We start from the raw sequence: 20,131 nt of genomic DNA on the forward strand, positions 1-20,131 counted from the left end.
ATAATGAGGGCAAGTTTTCTACAATGAAAAAAAGTCATCACAAAGTACAATGAATCTTGGACTATGCATTCATACATCTGCCTTGGAAATACATTCCCGCCATCCTATATCTTTACCCAGAGCAAAAAAGAGTTGTTACTGTAATTTGGCATCATTAAATCTTATTTTCTTTCTAATTTTTGCCCCTTTCATTTCCCTCTTTGTTTTGCCCTATTCCATGCTTGGTTTGCGCTTCAATTTTGAATCTGAGCGTTCCATAGTATATCAGTACTGCTATGCCCGACATCATGATTGTAGGTGTCATTTCTCACCGGTCTGAGGCACGTAATTAATATAAGCGTTCGCTCAAGTTTGTGTTTATATTGATTTTCCTTTCATTATTGTATTAATAGTTAAAGTTGTAAAAATAATTCTTGTTGTGGACCTACATGTTATTAAAATCAGTTAGAACAAAAAACAAAAACTAAAAAAATAAAAACCGACTTAGAAGTGCACATAAGAAATGTATAACAGTAAAGCCTCAATCAGAGTCATGCCGCAACAAAATGCTGACTAGGTGACCGAAAAAAAAAATAAAAAAAAAATAAACATTTGCATAATTATGTGTGTACAGATGTAATAAATCCATAAACAATGACACAAGCTTCATTACATGTAGTATCCACTACATTCATCTAAAAAATGCCACCTCATCATCAATTTTCATTCTGGTCACTAGTGAGTTACTTCTGGTGATGAACCATTAATCTGTTCTTGAATCATATTAGCATTTACTCCCCAACAATACTGGTAAGATATGGAAATACATGTACCTGCATTTACTTCAAATCGACACTGGCATGTCTATACATGCTTCAGGGATGAAAAAAACTGCGAGGTCATCATTTCAAAATATGTACAAACTTATCAAGATTAGATCTCAATTCCACCACTTGATCTGCCTTAAAAATAATAAGACTAAGTCTCAAAAGCAGAAACTGGAAAAACCATGCCATGCAAAAACAAAATGAAGATTGTCAACTTTGAACAAATCTGAGCTGAAAATCCAAAGACTAGAAAAAATAAAAAAGTAAAAAAATTAACAGCACTAGATGAAGACCCAAACCCTCCAACGCCCAACGTATGCAAGCTCAAAATCATTAGGACCAACAATTGAACCAAAATAATAAACAATATAATCTGTTTAAATAAACAGCTATAATGTATAGTATACATGTATCTTCAACCAAGAAAGGCAATGGCTTCAGTCTTTGCTGGAAAGGCCGTTGACAAAAGCAATACACGAAAAAGACTCGTTAAGTAACTTTCAGACACCTGAATGAAAAGTAGACATGACCGCTTTGACATTATGCCATAGATAAGGGAGATATATAAAAGCAGATGTTGGTCCAAAAATCATGACTGTGAAAGCTTAATTTACACACAACTTTAATTTTCATCCATCTATCACAGATCTGTACAAGCTGGACTTTATATAAGCAGAGACATGTATAGATACAACACTTGATTTACCTTCCTTGAGCTACGTCAGAGGCTCACAAAAACTCATATTTAGGCGGTTAGCCGAGACAACAAAAGAGTGCATTGTTTGTAAGCATTCAGTCGTAAAAAGTAAAAGGAATTTTAACTGAAATGCATCGATATATAATATTATTTGTATTTTGACAATTTAGGTTGCTGGCCGAGACAACAAAAGAGTGCATTGTTTGTAAGCATTCAGTCGTAAAAAGTAAAAGGAATTTTAACTGAAATGGATCGATATATAATATTATGTTAGACGGGTGAGCGTTTTCAGTACCTAGCATCTCAGACTGTGTCAAATGCTATATGTGATTCGGAGTAAGAATATGTAATTTAATTTACACTATGAACAAGTCTGAGACTGGTCTACGTGAAACTGTCAAGTACTGTTTCAGTTTGTAATACGGAGAGCTGTGTGTTAGCAATTACCAAACAGTCCTTAGTACATGAACACTTAAGATTCACTTCCATTCAAAATACTACACCACTCTGGGGGGAAAAAAAATCTTCATGAAACATGCAGCCCAAATCTCTCGTTCTTGCGGGAAAAAAATAAAAGCACATGTTTAGACACAATAAATAAATACATGGCAATCTGTGAGCCTCAGTTGCCTGATTAGTTTGAACTGCTCATAGCAACGCAAAGAAACTGAGCAATCGATTAACTCTGCTAAATATCTCTTTTCTCTTCTCCAAATATATATGCTTTGACAAATTAATTAAATACATAGCAATCTATGCATAAGTCTCAGTTTGTCTAAATTCTTTCTTTCTTTATTTGGTGTTTAACGTCGTTTTCAACCACGAAGGTTATATCGCGACGGGGAAAGGGGGGAGAGATGGGATAAAGCCACTTGTCAATTGTTTCTTGTTCACAAAAGCACTAATCAAAAATTTGCTCCAGGGGCTTGCAACGTAGTACAATGTATTACCTTACTAGGAGAATGCAAGTTTCCAGTACAAAGGACTTAACATTTCTTACATACTGCTTGACTAAAATCTTTACAAAAATTGACTATATTCTATACAAGAAACACTTAACAAGGGTAAACAGAGAAACAGAATCCGTTAGTCGCCTCTTACGACATGCTGGGGAGCATCGGGTAAATTCTTCCCCCTAACCCGCGGGGGGTGTTTGCCTAAATGGTCCACACTTCTAATAGCAGCGCAACGAAACTGAGCAATCGATCAACTCTGCTAAATATCTCTTTTCTATTCTCCAAATATAAGCTTTGACAAATTAATTAAATACATAGCAATCTATGCACAAGCCTCAGTTTGCCTAAATGGTCCACACTTCTAATAGCAGCGCAACGAAACTGAGCAATCGATCAACTCTGCTAAATATCTCTTTTCTATTCTCCAAATATAAGCTTTGACAAATTAATTAAATACATAGCAATCTATGCACAAGCCTCAGTTTGCCTAAATGGTCCACACTTCTAATAGCAGCGCAACGAAACTGAGCAATCGATCAACTCTGCTAAATATCTCTTTTCTATTCTCCAAATATAAGCTTTGACAAATTAATTAAATACATAGCAATCTATGCACAAGCCTCAGTTTGCCTAAATGGTCCACACTTCTAATAGCAGCGCAACGAAACTGAGCAATCATCTGGGCAAAATATCTCTTTTCTCCTCTCTAAACATACGCTTTGACAAAATAAGCAAACACAAGCCAACTCTCTACCTCCTTGAAAAGTCCAAAGTTCTCACAATGTTGCAGGGAAAATTAAACAAAAAATCCTGCCAAAGTTTTTTTCACATTTTTACTCACACAAACACACTTTGACAAAATAAATGGATAACATTATCTAGGCTCCCATATCATTGGTCCAACTTTGAACAGCTGCTAGGAGAAACTGAGCAATCATTTCTGCCGGTATCTCTTTTCTCCAAACCAAGCACCCACTTTGACAATACATGTATTAACAAATACATAGCAAACTCGACGTTCCCGACTGATTGGTCCTGTTCAAACTAACAGCTGCACACAAAGGATGAACTCACTCTAACCAATATCTGTTTTCCTCTCCCTAGCTAAATTCAAAACACATTTTGACAAATAAATTGCAGCATAAAACAGACCCCCAAACTGCCTAACTTCTAACAAGTGTAGATACACAGGAAGCCAATGTCTCTGACTGTCTCCAATCACACACACTTGGCAAATCAATAAAGAAAAAGCAGAAACTAAGTTTCTCAGTCTGGTCCTCAATTCTGATAGTTGTCTGCGGAGGCCATTCAAGATTAATCGCTATACAATCACACATTTTGTTAAAATGACTAAATAGCTGACTTCTCACCTCTGAATGTTCCAGAAAACTCTATAAACCACACACAGAACTCTTATACACACTTTCAAGTTTCAGAAAATAAATAAAACACACTGCAAATAACTGACACTCAAAAACAAGTCAAAATTAAGACAACTGTGCAGAGGAACGAGGCTGGTATACACGAGTCAAGTTCAGAGACTTTAGTCCGGGATAAGCCGATCCAAGACTTAATTCTCTTACCTCGATTTTTTTGTATACCGGCCCCGATAAACATTCCGTGCAAAAATGTGTAGAATCTGCCCAGCTGAATTCTACACACACTTTGACAAATTAAATAAAATACATAGCACAAAACAGACCCTCAGTTTCTCATGACAGTCAAATGTGTGATGACTGTGCAGAGAAAGGGGAGATCATTTCTGCCAATGTCTGTGTACCCCACCCACCCCCTCACCCCTCCCCCGTCCAATCACCATTATCTCCAGCCGGGCTGTGTGCGGTCCAGGAAGTCTTTGAGCATGGTGGGGAAATCTGTCATGACACCCGTCGCCCCAATCTTGAACGCTCGCTCGAATTCTTCCTCGCTGTTCAGAACCCATAGGTACGTCTGTTGACACACAAGGCAATCGATGAAGCTTTACTTCTAAGAAGTCGGTCAACATTGTAAGGCACCATGGAACGTCTCATTTAGGAATACCAACATTCAGAGAAAATCTGATCTTAAATGGAGGTAGTCATAAAACTGTGATGTAATTAATTATGATTTCAGTTTTTGTTTGATGCAGTTATTACTTCGGTACAGACTGCTTAGATAAGACTTTATCATCAACAATAAAGTAAGGCCTAAAAAAATAGGTGTGGTTACGGTAACCCGACCTACCCTATTTTTAGGGGCCGATCCTATAACTTTTTATTACATTTGTCAAAAAAAAAAAAAAAAACCGAGTGCAAAAAACGCAATGAAAGCGAAAGCGCCCGTGTCGCACACTTATTTCCCTGTCAAGTAGGTTTAATTTGTACACATTAGAAAAAAAAGTTTAAAAAAAAAAAAGTGATTGCCTACCTACCTACCCTATTTTTTTTGGCTATGTTACCGTAACCACACCTATTTTTTTTTTTTGCCTAATGACTACTAAATGCAGTGCACAGCACACACACACGCACGCACGCACACACACACACACACACACACACACACACACACACACACACACACTCACACACACACACACACACACACACACACACACACACTCACTCACACACACACACACACACACACACACACACACACACACACACACACACACACAGAGGATTAGCTGGTTTGCAAATTCTCACCAACCTGTATTCCTCGCTTTTCCAAATGTCGTATCAGCGAGGGTCTCATGAGCAATCTACCACAAAGAAGCAACAATGATACGTACAACATAAATGTCCTTGTTACATATTTAATATACAAGTTGAAGAATGAATGATGATACATTGTAGACGGATGCACGTTACTGATTAAAAGCCCCACAATGATGTGCTTGGCACAAAAAGAAAAAAAAAAATTTCCTTGAGCTTGCTGTAGTAATGAATGTTACATGTATTTATATAACAGCTCAGATTCATGTTATTCTCTTTTTCCGGTTAAGTCGCAACAATTATAAAGCACACAAAAAACAAAACAATTACAAACACAAAAAACACAACGTAATATTCAAGCAAGAATTTGTTTTCCTAACAGCGTACAATTCCTTTTTAAAAATTCTCCCATCTCATAACTTATTGAGAAACTGCATTAGCAATTTTTGTTAGAAAACTTAGCAGATGCAAAATGATGAAATAATTCTTGGGACTTTCCCAACAAGTGGCTGACACATTGGATCAAGCTAATTAGTTCTCGTTACTCATCGTTTGTCTGTGCACTGTAAAGACCGTTGGGTCGATATATTTGTGAATGTATTGTTTTGTCAATAACAAACGTATCAAATAACCAAAGGGAAGTAATCGCTCTTAATGCATACGGCATGTGTAATAGAGTAAGCGAGAGTTGTACGGAACCTTTTCTCCTGGCACCTGAGAGAATAACAAGCATTGAAATGAACAAGCGACTTTCATCCTCTCCAACAAACTACCTTTCTTTTATTTTTTTTATTTAGCACAGATGCTGAAAGGTGTGCCAGTAGTCAGCTAGTGCACAGGTCTGAACAATCTACACCTCAATCACCGTAAATATGTTTATTTACTTACATGTCCATGACCTTGAAGAAAACGGTCTGCACCTTGGAAAGCTCTCGCTTGAAATTTCTCTTGCTGCAACAAAATGATCAACAAATTATCCTTTGAAAATCAGCCAGGGTTTCTACATACAACCCTTCCTTAACTCAGGAGAAATGGGGAAAAAACAACACCAATCAATGAACGAAACAAATATGTCAAAGCTGTTTCTGAACATTTATTTTAACTGTTCAGGTACTTTTCACAAAATCAAATTAGGACATGAAACTGAACATTTGCTATTTTGTTTGAGGAGTTACTTTGTAAAAAGCGGGATGTTAATCGCTGGTTTGGTTTACAAATGTATTAGAATACCAGGTGTATTTTTCTCACACTTAGTGTTGAAAAAGAAACTATCTGGAATTTATCTTCCGACAAAATTCTGGCTTGCAATAAACACGTGCAAAACTAACCACAGGAAAAGCCACGAAACAACAGACAACACTGACACATGCAGAATGAAAAGCCACGAAACAACAGACAACACTGACACATGCAGAATGAAAAGCCACGAAACAACAGACAACACTGACACATGCAGAATGAAAACTGCGAAAGACTCACTCCAATATTATGCATGGCATGAGGACCTCGAGAAGAGATTCCTTGATGGGGACAAAGGGAAGCAACCCTGAGTAAAACAGGAGGATCAGCACTGCTACCCGCCGCTTAGAAAATATCAAGGGTATGGTTGGATTCTGCAAAAAAAAGAACAGGGTACATGGTTGTCAACCTCGGCATAAAACACACTTTACGGTCAAATGGGAGAAACAAATTCTGCTTTGTCACAATAGATCAAATTTTGCCTCTTTTTTTTTTGGAACCATATTAGAGACCATGCAAGACTACACAATGTTTCATGATGGCACACCTCTATTCTGTTATGCCTGAACAAGTTTGTTTGTTCGTTTGCTTAACGCCCAGCCGACCACGAAGGGCCATATCAGGGCGGTGCTGCTTTGACATATAACGTGCGCCACACACAAGACAGAAGTCGCAGCACAGGCTTCATGTCTCACCCAGTCACATTATTCTGACACCGGACCAACCAGTCCCAGCACTAACCCCATAATGCCAGACGCCAGGCGGAGCAGCCACTAGATTGCCAATTTTAAAGTCTTAGGTATGACCCGGCCGGGCTCATTTCGTTTAAGATTCTCATTAAAACGTAAAGACAAAGAGGCGAAATATAGATATATCAGAGTTACAGTTAACCCCATGCCCCCCAGAGCGCCCCACAGGCCTGAAAGTGGCGAGTATTTCACTCGAGTAGAAATGTTCATCTACTCGCCAAATGCGAGTAAAGTTGCTGAAACAAATTGTTGGTTTGGCTAGTAAAGTTTGCTCTCTGGCTAGTAAATTTTCAGAATCCAAAGGCTAGTGCACCATTTTTGGGACTTTCAAGGCTCCCCACATGTCACCCACATGCAGACCCCAGAACCCCCTGAAACACCCACTAAACACAAATAATGCCACCCAAGACGCAACTCTGTTTCTATTTCTATCAGCTTCCTGCAAGGTTTGAGCATTTATAATTTCGGAAAATGGCAGTGGTTACTCAGCCACGATTTTACAAGTTTGAAAGTGACAGTTACTTCCCGTGTCACAGAGGGCAAATGGTTATAATTACACCTTCCTTCTCTTCTTTTGTCATCTTTTTCCCACCTACCAAACAGATTGCATTTAAGACAATGAAGACTAAAAAAAATACCGTGAAATAAGATGGGGTTTTAGATGTGCACTCAGCACTGGAAGCAGGCAAGCTGTATCTTTTTGAATGCATATGTCTGACTTGAAGAATGCCTTGTAAAAGTCTTGACAGTGGCTTTACAAATAGTTTACACACCAAGGAAGATATCTTTAACAAAGACTTGGCCATAAGCCCGTCCTTAATTGAGCACGAAGTCGACTTGGTGAAGCTTCGCAAAGTCTAAATACCAAAACCCCGCAGTTACGGCGAAGTACTTTGTACCCTACTTCGCTTCGCAAGTTTTGACATGCGAAGCTACGCCGTAGCTCTGCGACGAAGTTGTTCTTTTTGTCAGAATAGGTCTTTTTGATTCAAGATGGATGTAGAAATTCCACTCGAAAGAGCAGAGTGCATTCCCTTGGACTTCGCGAAATGAGTTCACTTGAGGGATGAATTTTCGTTCCAGACCCTTCGCGAAATGAGTTCACTTGAGGGACGAATTTTCATTCCAGAACCTTCGCGAAATGAGTTCACTTGAGGGACGAATTTTCATTCCAGAACCTTCGCGAAATGAGTTCACTTGAGGGACGAATTTTTGTTCCAGAACCTTCGCGAACAAGTTCACTTGAGGGACGAATTTTCGTTCCAGACCCTTCGTGAAATGAGTTCACTTGAGGGACGAATTTTCGTCCCAGACCCTTCGCGAAATGAGTTCACTTGAGGGACGAATTTTTGTTCCAGACCCTTCGCGAAGTGAGTTCACTTGAGGGACGAATTTTCGTTCCAGACCCTTCCCGAAATGAGTTCACTTGAGGGACGAATTTTCGTTCCAGACCCTTCCCGAAATGAGTTCACTTGAGGGACGAATTTTCGTTCCAGACCCTTCCCGAAATGAGTTCACTTGAGGGACGAATTTTTGTTCCAGAACCTTCGCGAACAAGTTCACTTGAGGGACGAATTTTCGTTCCAGACCCTTCGTGAAATGAGTTCACTTGAGGGACGAATTTTCGTCCCAGACCCTTCGCGAAATGAGTTCACTTGAGGGACGAATTTTTGTTCCAGACCCTTCGCGAAATGAGTTCACTTGAGGGACGAATTTTTGTTCCAGACCCTTCGCGAAATGAGTTCACTTGAGGGACGAATTTTTGTTCCAGAACCTTCGCGAAGTGAGCCACGCAAAGTCGACTTCCTCCAATTAAGGACAGGCTATAGCTGAGAGAAATTCAAGTTTTACGCCCTCACGGCAAAGCCAGTAGTGGCATGTTCCTGGGTTTTAACCCGACTTTAGATGAGATACACAAGTGTATGCGTGTTTAGGTGGTATCAGCCATCTGCACTTATGGCAGAATGACCAAGGTCTTTTACGTGCCACTGTGGTGACACGGGGGTGGGAGATGGATACCGTCTCTGGGTCTGCACATAAGGTTGACCTGTGTCCGTCCCGGCCCGGATTCGAACCAGCGACCTTTCGATCACAAGTCCAGTGCTCTACCACATGAGCTACCCGGGCCCCCCTATAGCTGCTGTACTTACTGTCTTATAGAGTTTTTCAACAACTGTTGCACTGGTGTTGCCCCACGCTGTTAGATGCTCCCTGTTGTACTCCTGTACCAATTGGTTCACCTGCAAAGTTATGGTGCAACTGTCAGGCATTTCAACAACTTTTTAAAACAAACTAAAGGGTAGGCAAAATAACAGAAACAAATTGACACGGCAAGGGCAAAATTATAAAAATTATACGTGTGAAGTAACATTAAAAAAAAGACTCATAAAAACATGTTCTTCCTTCTGTTTTTTTCCCCTGCCCCTCCTTCCCCTGCTCTCCCACACCCCCCCCCCCCCCCCCCCTCTCCCAATTCCTGCTTCACTTAAAAGGATTTAGTATTGAAAGCATAACCCTCACCTCCATCATCATCAAAAACATCCACAGCATTAACTTATGGCTTATTTAAGCAAAAGTGCTCACTGGTTATTACACCCCCGGTATAGGGGTGTGTATAGGTTTCGCTCGATGTGTTTGTTTGTTTGTTTGTTTGTTTGTGTTCGCATATAGATCTCAAGAATGAACGGACCAATCGTCACCAAACTTGGTGAACAGGTTCTATACATTCCTGAGACGGTCCTTACAAAAATTGGGACCAGTCAAACACACGGTTAGGGAGTTATTGGTGGATTAAGATTATACAAGGACTTATAGAGGGACATCTTCATGGTCAAAGGGAAATAACCATTCTCACTCAGTCACTGCCACCAACTAAGAAGGTTATTTCCCTTTGACGGGGGTGTTTTTCCTACCTCGTAGGAATTTTTTAATTCCTGTATTTTACCACCTTTAATCTGAAGATACAGGAAACAAACTCTTTCTGGATGGATACAGGATTTTTCTGGTAGCGATATGCATCACACAGTGCCTCATACCGGAATTTTACGATTACTCTGCTCCTGTCCAAAATCTTGCTACTAATCCACTATACTCTACCCGATTCAAGTTTTCAAAGCCGTGGCCGTTACTGTTGCTTGCCGGTTTCTGGCAAGTGTGTTGACTGCATATGAGCGCGTTTAATTTATTTTTAAAATGTGAGTCAATGTAGTCCAAATAGAGGTAATTAATACATAGTCAGACCTATCAGTTAATCTTTTTTGACACAATCTTTGCTCATCAAGAAGAAACATAAAACACACAAAAATGTGCATTCACAATTTAGAATACAGACCTCTGTTCTGAGTCTATCGTTGTCTACTTTGAGATCAACGTTGATAGGCATGCTCGGAAACTCCTCAAAGACGTCCTTCAGCAGGGGAATCCGCCTGTCGTCCCCAGTCACTTGGTGATCTTAAGGAGAAACGAAAAATAACAGTGATCAAGTCTTGGAAGAAAAGTTGAGTACAAGCTTCATGACATAAATCTTCTTTTTCGTTCATGGGCTGAAACTCCCACGTTCACTCATGTTTTTGCACGAGTGTTCTTTAACGTGTATGACCGGTTTAACCCTGCCATTAAGACAGCTAATGCCGCTTTTGGGGGAGTGAAATAAATCAAAAAGTATAATACATTTCCGCAAATATCTCAACACACGGCTCGCTAGTAATTTTTCTATGTCACGTAGCAAAATTTGCCCAAATGTTTCAAAGAGAAACTCATCTTTCATAAATAAAAATTGACACGCGGCTCGCTAGAAAGTTGCCTATAATGTCATGTGGTAAAACTTGCCCTAGTCTTGGAAACAAACCCGACATAGTTATTTCAAAACATGTATTTGTGTATTTGGATACAGTTAACGGACCACGCTAGATGACATGGTCTAAAATTCTTTAGCTGCCAGTATTCTTTAGATCACTTCAAAACAAGTAAAAATAAAAAAAATTAAAAAGCAAATAAGTTCAATAAACAAAACAAAATTACGTAAAAAGAAAATCAGACGATGCAAGGGAGACAACTGCACTTTTTCACATGAGCAGCTCATGTCGTGGCCACTGATATGGCTTTTAAGAAACTAATTCATAATAATAATATTCTTGTGGCTTCAATGACTTACAACTGTTGAAATCTAGGCCCAGGCACGGCTTCAACTCTGGTAGTTGCTGAAAGCAAGAAAAAGAAAGTGAAAATTCCGGCGAATTTCTTCCGCATGAAAACATATAGGCTTCAAGCTCATTGCAAGATTAAATCAAAACTGACTCTTCTTTGATCTGTTCATTCTGCAAAACATTAATTCGCATTTCTGTGAACAAGGTTCTGTAATCTGAAAGAACTTATTCATGAAAACCTTACCTGAAATAATTTTAATAAGACCTATCTCTTATAATAATAAATAAGCCTTTGATAAATTGTGCCAATTTGTCAAGTCATATATACAGCCAATATACGTTAATTGGATCTGTGATCCAAACATGGCTTTTTGTCAATCAAGATGGAAGTTTATTCCACGAGCCCGTATAATAATGGTACCGTAAACCAAGATAAAATAAAATAAGGGTCACTCTCATCAGGAGGCCATCACATCACAGGGCAAAGTCAAACCTACCCGGGTGACAACCTCTTGAAAAGGATTACCTGCCCATCACTACCACCCCAGAGAAATCACGACAAGGTCCTTTCCCATTCAGTGGAACACCCTTTTAAGCCGTCCAAAAATCTGAGAAAATCAGGTCTTCTACAGGAGAGGGTATCAAACTGGAGGTCAATTTACAAGTCTTTAGGAACAGAAAATCTGAAAAGTTAGGTCTTAAAAGAGAAGAAGTCTTAAATTTGGGGGTCTTAAAAAGGGGGGGGGGGGAGGTTCCACTGTAAAATTCACCCTTCCATGACAACAACCTGTCAATAGGGACCACTTTTGGTTGTTGCTGTTGACAGGTTCCAGTGTTAACCACTGTAATGACAGTTTACAAATGGCGAGAGAAAATGAAAGTTTTACGCCCTCACGGCAAAGCCATTAGGGGCAATTGTTACACGGGAAAACCCGGCTTTGTATGAAAATAAAAAATAAAAATGCGGGGGGGGGGGGGGGGGGGGGGGGGGATGTAGACAGCTGGCTGCCGGCTGTGGGCTAGGGACCGGGTTGGGTCGTCTTGGGTCAGACCCATTACAACACAGATATCAGTTAGAGCATCAAGACATACATCATAGTCTGTGTCAGCGATGGCAACATCCTCGCCACAGGTTCGCTTAAGCGTGATGTCGTGTGAAACCACCACCTGGCAGTCCTTTGTCAGATGGCAGTCCAGCTCCAACATCTGTGTCCCAAGACTCACTGCACTGAAAAACAAAACAAAGTTTGAATCAGAGGTGTTTACATTCTTTGCTTTATCAGTACATACCATTACTTCTTCTTCTGCGTTCGTGGGCTGAAACTCCCACGTACACTCGTGGTTTTTTTGCACGAGTGGAATTTTACGTGTATGACCGTTTTTTACCCCGCCATTTAGGCAGCCATACGCCGTTTTCGGAGGAAGCATGCTGGGTATTTTCGTGTTTCTATAACCCACCGAACTCTGACATGGATTACAGGATCTTTTTCGTGCGTACTTGGTCTTGTGCTTGCGTGTACACACGGGGGGTGTTCGGACACCGAGGAGAGTCTGCACACAAAGTTGACTCTGAGAAATAAATCTCTCGCCGAACGTGGGGACGAACTCACGCTGACAGCGGCCAACTGGATACAAATCCAGCGCGCTACCGACTGAGCTACATCCCCGCCCTGGACATACCATTACCAGATACAGGTTTCTCCAGACCCAAAAATACTGCAGTGGAACCCCCTTCTTACGACACATACTATTAGCAAATACACTTTTCTCCAGAATGAAATGACAGTAGTTGAACCGCCCTTTTAAGACACCCCACCCCTCCCCCCCCTCCCCAGCTTAAAAATAGTTGTCGGTATTAAACTACAGTAACACAGCCCTGGACTTGGAATAATTCAACTTTCTAAACACTCTTCTTCTTCTTCTTCGTTCATGGGCTGAAACTCCCACGTTCACTCATGTTTTTGCATGAGTGGGTTTTTACGTGTATGACCGTTTTTACCCCGCCATTCAGGCAGCATACGCCGATTTTGGGGGAAGCATGCTGGGTGTTTTTGTGTTTCTATAACCCACTCAACTCTGACATGGATTACAGGATCTTTTCCGTGCGCACTTGGTCTTGCGTGTACACTCGCAGGGAGATAAGGCACTAGCAGGTCTGCACATGTTGACCTGGGAGATCGAAAATATCTCCACCCTTAACCCACCAGGCGGCTGAGGCCGGAATTCGAACTCACGACCTTCCGATTAGGAGGCCGATGTCTTCTAAACACTTAATTTTGCACAGTTTGGGTGTTCCTGCTGTGTGATATGTTCCATGCATTACTCCAAACCCCCTGGGACAGTAGGGGCGACCACCCCCAACCAGGCGCGTTCACAGGTGGCGGATAGTGTGATGGCCTTCAGATATGGAGGTTAGCTGCGAAATAAGCCAGGCTTGCCAGGACGAATAAGCAGTCGCGGACCAACTGGCGGTGCTTCCAACAGGATGGGGCGGGGTAACAGGTGACACTGTTACACTCAAGAAATACCCCAGGTCTCCAATGACGGGAGCATCATGCGATCAAGAGCCGCATCTTAAGTTCTAGCCCTGGGGAAGGTCACCTCAGATAAACAAACCAGCCAGCTATGGCCAAATAGCCGGGTAGACTGGACTCGACAGCCCTGTAAAGCCACCAGTCTAGGAGAAGGACCACTCCGATATAAAAACACGCTGAAGCCGGATGAGCTGGGCCATGTATGGCGCATAACGACAGCTCAACGCATCAACGCTCATATGACAGACGACACTCCAAACACAAACTGTGCACCTCTAATGGCAATAATGAGACAGGTTGTTGACAATGTCAAGTGAGGGCATCTAAAAAACAAAAGAACATGTTTTTCACTCACTGTCGAAATGCAGTCATGGTATTTTCTAAGTGCTCAGCAGCTCCTGAAAAAAGAAAGAAAGGAGATCTATAGTTGTAACACACATATATGGATGTCTATATGATTTGTTGATTAATCTTCTAATTCTTCTTCTTCTTCTTCTTCTGTGTTCCCTGCAGCCATGTTAAATTTTCTTATTGGATCTTTACGGCGAAGTCTGCAGTCCGCCGCAGCGACGTTGCCGACCCCCACAGCTTCTCGTGGGCCTCCACTGGACTGGGCTATGTGTATCTTCTAATTCGACTAAGGATATTATTTTCTGTAAACAAGCATAGTTTCATTGCTTGCACATCACTTCCAATGCTTTCCTCCATGGGGGGAAGGGGGTGTGTGTGAGGGGCTGTCATAAAAATTCTGCAAAGTTAACAAATGAAACACATGATGTACGCTCAAAATCAAATAAATTGTTTCAGACCTTTTTAATTTGACATCCAACCTAAGCAATTCACTCGCGTGCACGAGCGTGTGTGTGTGTTTGCGTACGGGTCGGTGTCTGTGTGGGTTCGTGTCTCTCTGTGTGTTCAACCACAGGCGGAAGGTATCGTTCACTGGACCACTACTTACATAGAAAGACTAATAATAATAATAATAATGGACATTTGCTACAGCGCATAATCATATATAATTATGCTCAATGCGCTTTACAATATTAATTTCTGCCGTGTGAGATGGAATTTTTTACACACTATATCACGCATTCACATCGGCCAGCAAACCTCAAGCCTATTAGGGCAAGCATTCACATTTAACGGCCTTTATTCCAAGTCACACGGGTATTTGGTGGACATTTTTATCTATGCCTATACAATTGCCAGGAAAGACCCTTTTGTCAATCGTGGGATCTTTAACGTGCACATCCCAATGTAGTGTACACGAAGGGACCTCAGTTTTTCGTCTCATCCGAAAGACTAGCACTTGAACCCACCACCTAGGTTAGGAAAGGGGGGAGAAAATTGCTAACACCCTGACCCAGGGTCGAACTCGCAACCTCTCGCTTCCGAGGCAAGTGCGTTTATCACTCGGCCACCCATACAAGGTATGTCACTCAGCTTCGAGTCGTGCTCCACTAACTTCAGAAAAAAATTATGCAAAAAATAATTGCCAATGTCAAGATTCTTTGTAACTTTACAAATGCCGTGATAAATGAATGTTCTAACTACATCTGTACCTTTTATATTTAGCTGCCTGTCCTCTGCATGTTTTTAAACCGTATTTTGTGCGACCAAACGTGTCTGTCAACGGCATACCACTTAGATCCCGTGCGAATGATGATCGTCGTATGTCCGAGGAGATAGTAGTCCGATGCGATCATTGGTTAATAACCGTGCGGATATTCGATGATTATTTTCATTGGTCGACTGAAATCGTCTGCATCGCTTCCGTTCACAGTTATTATCATTCCGTTATCCAAGCAGCTCTTGGGAGGCACAATTTTTGAGCCAGAGGCTCGTGAGTCCCTTGATATTCAACCGCTGGGTCTTGACTGAAATACAAGCCATATCAGGGGCGGACGAGGGGGGGGGGGGGGCACAGGGGGCACGTGCCCCCCCCCCCCCGAAAAAAAAAAAAGAAGAAGAAGAAAAAAGAGATTTTTCTATGCTGATTCTATGACCATTTCTAAGTTCAAATGGCACCAGATGGCACCATTTTGCTTCTTTGGGCAAAAAAATTTCCGGGGGGGGCATGCCCCCGGACCCCCCTAGCAAATTCGGGCGCTTCGCGCCCATCACATTCACTTTGGATTCAAAGTGCCCCCCCCCTTACAAAGCAACTGATCCGCCCCTGCATATAAAAAACCACTCGTGTCGTAACTATGCGAGAGCAGGGTCATTAAAGTGGGTTTGGCCATAGACCAAATAGGATAAATGGTCTATGGTTAGGCCAACAACAAAAAATAGTCTGTTTACGGTAACATAGGCAAAACAAATAGTCTGTTTACGGTAACATAAGCAAAAAAAATAGGTCAGGATTTTTTATTTTTTCCCCCAAAAAAACATATTTTTAAGTTATTTTAATTTTTTTCTTCTTTTTTTTCCCCCCAAATCCACCCAGAAAGGTCTAGGGTCGTGCGAAAAAATTAGGGTCGGTCGGGATACCGTAAACAGACTATTTGTTTTTGTGTGGTCTTAGGAGAGTCTTTAATATAAATGTTTAATAGGAAGGCCTTAAAAGATGGGTTCTACTGTACTGATGTGTCAGACTCAGTGTCACAGGCAATCTTGATGAAACCAACAATAAATAACCCTGATTGGATTTAAGTGTGTGCATGAACACACACACATGAAATATGGCCATAAGATTAAAGGTAGATACACTAACTCGACCCTCAAAATTGACTTCAGGCAAATATTTCTCACAAGCCCAGGACATTAAGATTAACAGACTGAGCTTCATCCTAAGCTATTATTGTAGCTGATGCAGTCTACAATTCAACCACTTCTACTTTTGCTGGTAATGGGCGACCCCCCAGCGAGTGACGTTTATTATATAATTATCACATATGAAATGGGGAATGCAGAATTCATCTTGCACAGCAGCTCATGTTTTTTCAGCACTGCTGTTACTTAAAGCGGTTAAAACTGGTTGAGGGAAGTGACAGCTTGCGTAATTCACAAAATGCAGATCTATATAAATTTTAAGTTGCTCCAGGAACATTGTTATTGGGATCATATTACCGTGCAGTACTAGCTGTTCCAGATGCAAACTTGATAAGTGCCAGCGCGCTGACAGAAGTCGATCTTTCTCGTTAAGTGGAGAAAAATTAAGTGCGCCCTCGCCTATCAAGAGACGCCCATTTACTTATATTATAGAACTGGTCAAATCAGACCCAATCAGCATAGCTGCATGACGCCTTCACATAATCTTTAAACTGAACTGAAGTAGTAGGACTTGACATGTATATGATCTGGACCAAGAATACTGATCACTGATCGGATGAGACGAAAAACCGAGGTCCCTTCGTGTACACTACATTGGGGTGTGCACGTTAAAGATCCCACGATTGACAAAAGGGTCTTTCCTGGCAAAATTGTATAGGCATAGATAAAAATGTCCACCAAAATACCCGTGTGACTTGGAATAATAGGCCGTGAAAAGTAGGATATGCGCCGAAATGGCTGCGATCTGCTGGCCGATGTGAATGCGTGATGTATTGTGTAAAAAAATTCCATCTCACACGGCATAAATAAATCCCTGCGCCTTGAATATGTGCGCGATATAAATTGCATACAAATTTTTTTTGTTGTTGTTTTTTGTGTGGTCCTTACACCTGTTCCTTGTTCCGGTATTCTCTCACGCCGCCCCGTCCCTGCATTCGCTGCTCCATCCACATCTGAATTTTGTTCCGCTGCCAGACCTGTCGATTTTACAGACGCTCCAGGGAGGGATGTCGGGTCGCTGCGGTAGGCTACCCTCGGAAGTTGACACTGCACTTCTGCTGAGTCACTTCGACGGTGTTCAGTAGTGGGTCTGTCCCGAGCTAACGGACTCAGCCCACTACCTACTATGCCCCCTACTAACGACATTGACTGCTAAGTCGCGGAGCCAGACTAAGTGAGCGTCCCCTCCAGAGAGCAGACCGCCACCACGTCCCTCCGTCGACCCCCCAGAACGTCACACGTTGAAGACTGACAGCAGAAGTACTATTCAGGGAAGGATGGAACAGGAACAATGAGACCAAGGTCACCATGAGAGCTCCGGGCATGAAGGGCCACAAGAGCAAGGACATTTTATAATTTTGGATGATTAATGAGATGAGGATGATTATAATGATGATGCTATGGATTTCCAATTTGGTTTGAGACTACGTGACAGGGCAGCACTCTACGCTTACTGTCATAATATATCCTGGTGTCAACCAGGCTCGAGAACTGCTGCACCTGCGGTGTTGGTCAGGTAAACAGAACCTGAGCACCCTCAAAGTCGCATTCGTTAAGTGAATGACACTCGGCTGTGTGATTCCAGCCTTCCCATAGGAACCATAGCACTTCCACTCTGGGTAGGAGCCGACCGTAGCCCGAAAAACCCACATGACCCTGATGGGATTCGAACCCACGACCTCCCGGCCCGCAGCCCGATGCGCTAACCACTGCGCTACGGGGGCCGGTACAAACATTTTTTTAAAATAAAAAATCCCTGCGCTTAGAACTGTACCCACGGAATACGCGTGATATAAGCCTCATATTGATTGATTGGTTGATCAAAATTTAACATACTTCAGACTGTCCGTGTTATTGTTAATGATTTTTTGCATGCATAGTTGCACAATCCATACATGTATGGTTGCTTTTGTTGCATATATATATGACAATCACATGGTTATTTATGTAACACTGACAGTGACTGGGATCGAGCTTTTTTTTAAGTTACAAGTGCTTATGTGAGTGTATACTGTGTGTTTCTGTTATTCATTTTTATTGTTTCTAAATTCTACTGTGTACCCATGTAAGCAGAGATACACGAACACAGGGTTTCCAAGGCCCGAGGTGAACAACACCCCTATTTGTATAACAGTTAACACCCCTGAGTTAATCCTTAGTTACCGTTCCTCTGAAATTCATCAGCGCAAGAAAAGAAACACATCTACGAGCAGTGCGCACGACATGTCCGAACTCTGACCAAAAGAGTTGAAATAATCTCGAACGAATCGCAACGGCAAAGTCATGCTGACTGTCATTCAACCCGGCCCCATAACTCACCGCCTCTGTGACTGATGTGTTTGGGGTGAAACGCAAGCTTCTTTCTCTTGTGCAGCAGCTGTGGGAACCTCAGGAGGATAAAAGAGGACAGCACATATCCCACGAAAATTGCGAGCACCACCATCGCGACGATCAAGCCAATCTCCATCTGGTTGCTTCGGAAATCAGCGGAATTTGCCGAACGATGCTGTCGTCTGGTGCCGCTTTCAGATCGATAAAAAGAAAATCATGGCTGTGCAAAAGGGAAGTAATTCTAACAGAAATCCGAGCACGGTAGTGCATCTATTGTCGCCCATGCAAAAGCAACAGTTGGGTGGGTGGGTGGGAAGTTAAATTGCTCGTGTTGGGGTGAAGTAATTTATTCGTTATTTATTCGTCAGGGGAGTAACATTTTTGAACGTAATGTTTACTCGGAACTCACCTGTCCTGGGGAGTAATTTTCTCGTGCAATGGGGGAGTGCTTTTTTCGTAAAGGGAGTAACTTTTTCGTACGAAATGTTTACTCCGGAGTAAAAATCTCGTGGGAGTAATTTTCTCGTGTTACACCGGGTTTTCCCCAAAAAGTTAAAGTGGTAAAGCGAACTAAAACCCTGGAACGCTGTACAATGTCTATCTGGTCCATGTACTGCAACCACTATGCAGTTGTAGGGTGCTGTCGTCTGCGTCTTCTCTTCAAGCCTCTATGAAATTGTTTAGGCAACATCAGTTTATTCTGCCGGGTGTACGTCGTTAATGGTGGCAATTGTCTTTCAACAAAATCTGCCAACAGTAGAGTTCAAGGCCGACTTCTTGGGTTCCACTGCCTTCCATTAAACGACCAATGCAGCAAAGAAAACTGATCTGCATGTAAAATGCTCCAAGCCGCACCAACATTGATTTAAAGGCCCTTCCTGCGAGCATGTTGGCAATGATCTTTGTAGCCTTCCAAAACAGTGGCTGGTCAAAAGTCACAACCCGTGATGACTGATGCCTTTTTTGGTTTTTGTGTGTGTTGAGTAGATGCAGGTCATATCACTTGTCAATATTGGCACGCCGCAGGAAGAAAACGCCAGATTTGTTTCTGGGTGACCCTGTTTGTGAATAGATTGCATATGGTTCCAGACCAGCATCAGCATGCTCTTGCTTGTTTCAGAGACCACGATTTTTACATTTAGTCAAGTTTTGACTAAATGTTTTAACATAGAGGGGGAATCGAGACGAGGGTCGTGGTGTATGTGTGTG

At 41.8% G+C, this 20,131-nt stretch overlaps 1 protein-coding gene across 1 annotated transcript; it reads right to left on the minus strand.

The window, feature by feature from the left end:
- Positions 1-4,268: 4,268 nt before the first annotated feature.
- Positions 4,269-19,112, minus strand: LOC138977485 (lysophospholipase D GDPD1-like). Its single transcript, XM_070350342.1, has 10 exons — positions 18,911-19,112; positions 14,175-14,217; positions 12,378-12,513; positions 11,294-11,339; positions 10,472-10,590; positions 9,291-9,380; positions 6,632-6,765; positions 6,041-6,103; positions 5,148-5,199; positions 4,269-4,409 (listed from the first exon to the last, which is right to left on the minus strand). The coding sequence occupies exons 1-10, from the start codon at positions 19,056-19,058 to the stop codon at positions 4,278-4,280; spliced, it is 963 nt and encodes a 320-aa protein (XP_070206443.1). The 5' UTR covers positions 19,059-19,112; the 3' UTR covers positions 4,269-4,277.
- Positions 19,113-20,131: the final 1,019 nt, after the last annotated feature.

Source organism: Littorina saxatilis, linkage group LG9, assembly GCF_037325665.1.
Source record: "Littorina saxatilis isolate snail1 linkage group LG9, US_GU_Lsax_2.0, whole genome shotgun sequence".
Classification (NCBI taxonomy): Eukaryota; Metazoa; Mollusca; class Gastropoda; order Littorinimorpha; family Littorinidae; genus Littorina; species Littorina saxatilis.

Coding starts and splice junctions, on each gene's coding strand:
- LOC138977485 (XM_070350342.1), bottom strand. CDS start 19,058: ATGGAGATTGGCTTGATCGTCGCGATGGTGGTGCTCGCAATTTTCGTG. Junction 12,514..14,174: donor ACCATGACTGCATTTCGACA/GTGAGTGAAAAA, acceptor TTTGTTTTTCAG/TGCAGTGAGTCTTGGGACAC. Junction 6,104..6,631: donor ATGCCATGCATAATATTGGA/GTGAGTCTTTCG, acceptor ATTTTGTTGCAG/CAAGAGAAATTTCAAGCGAG.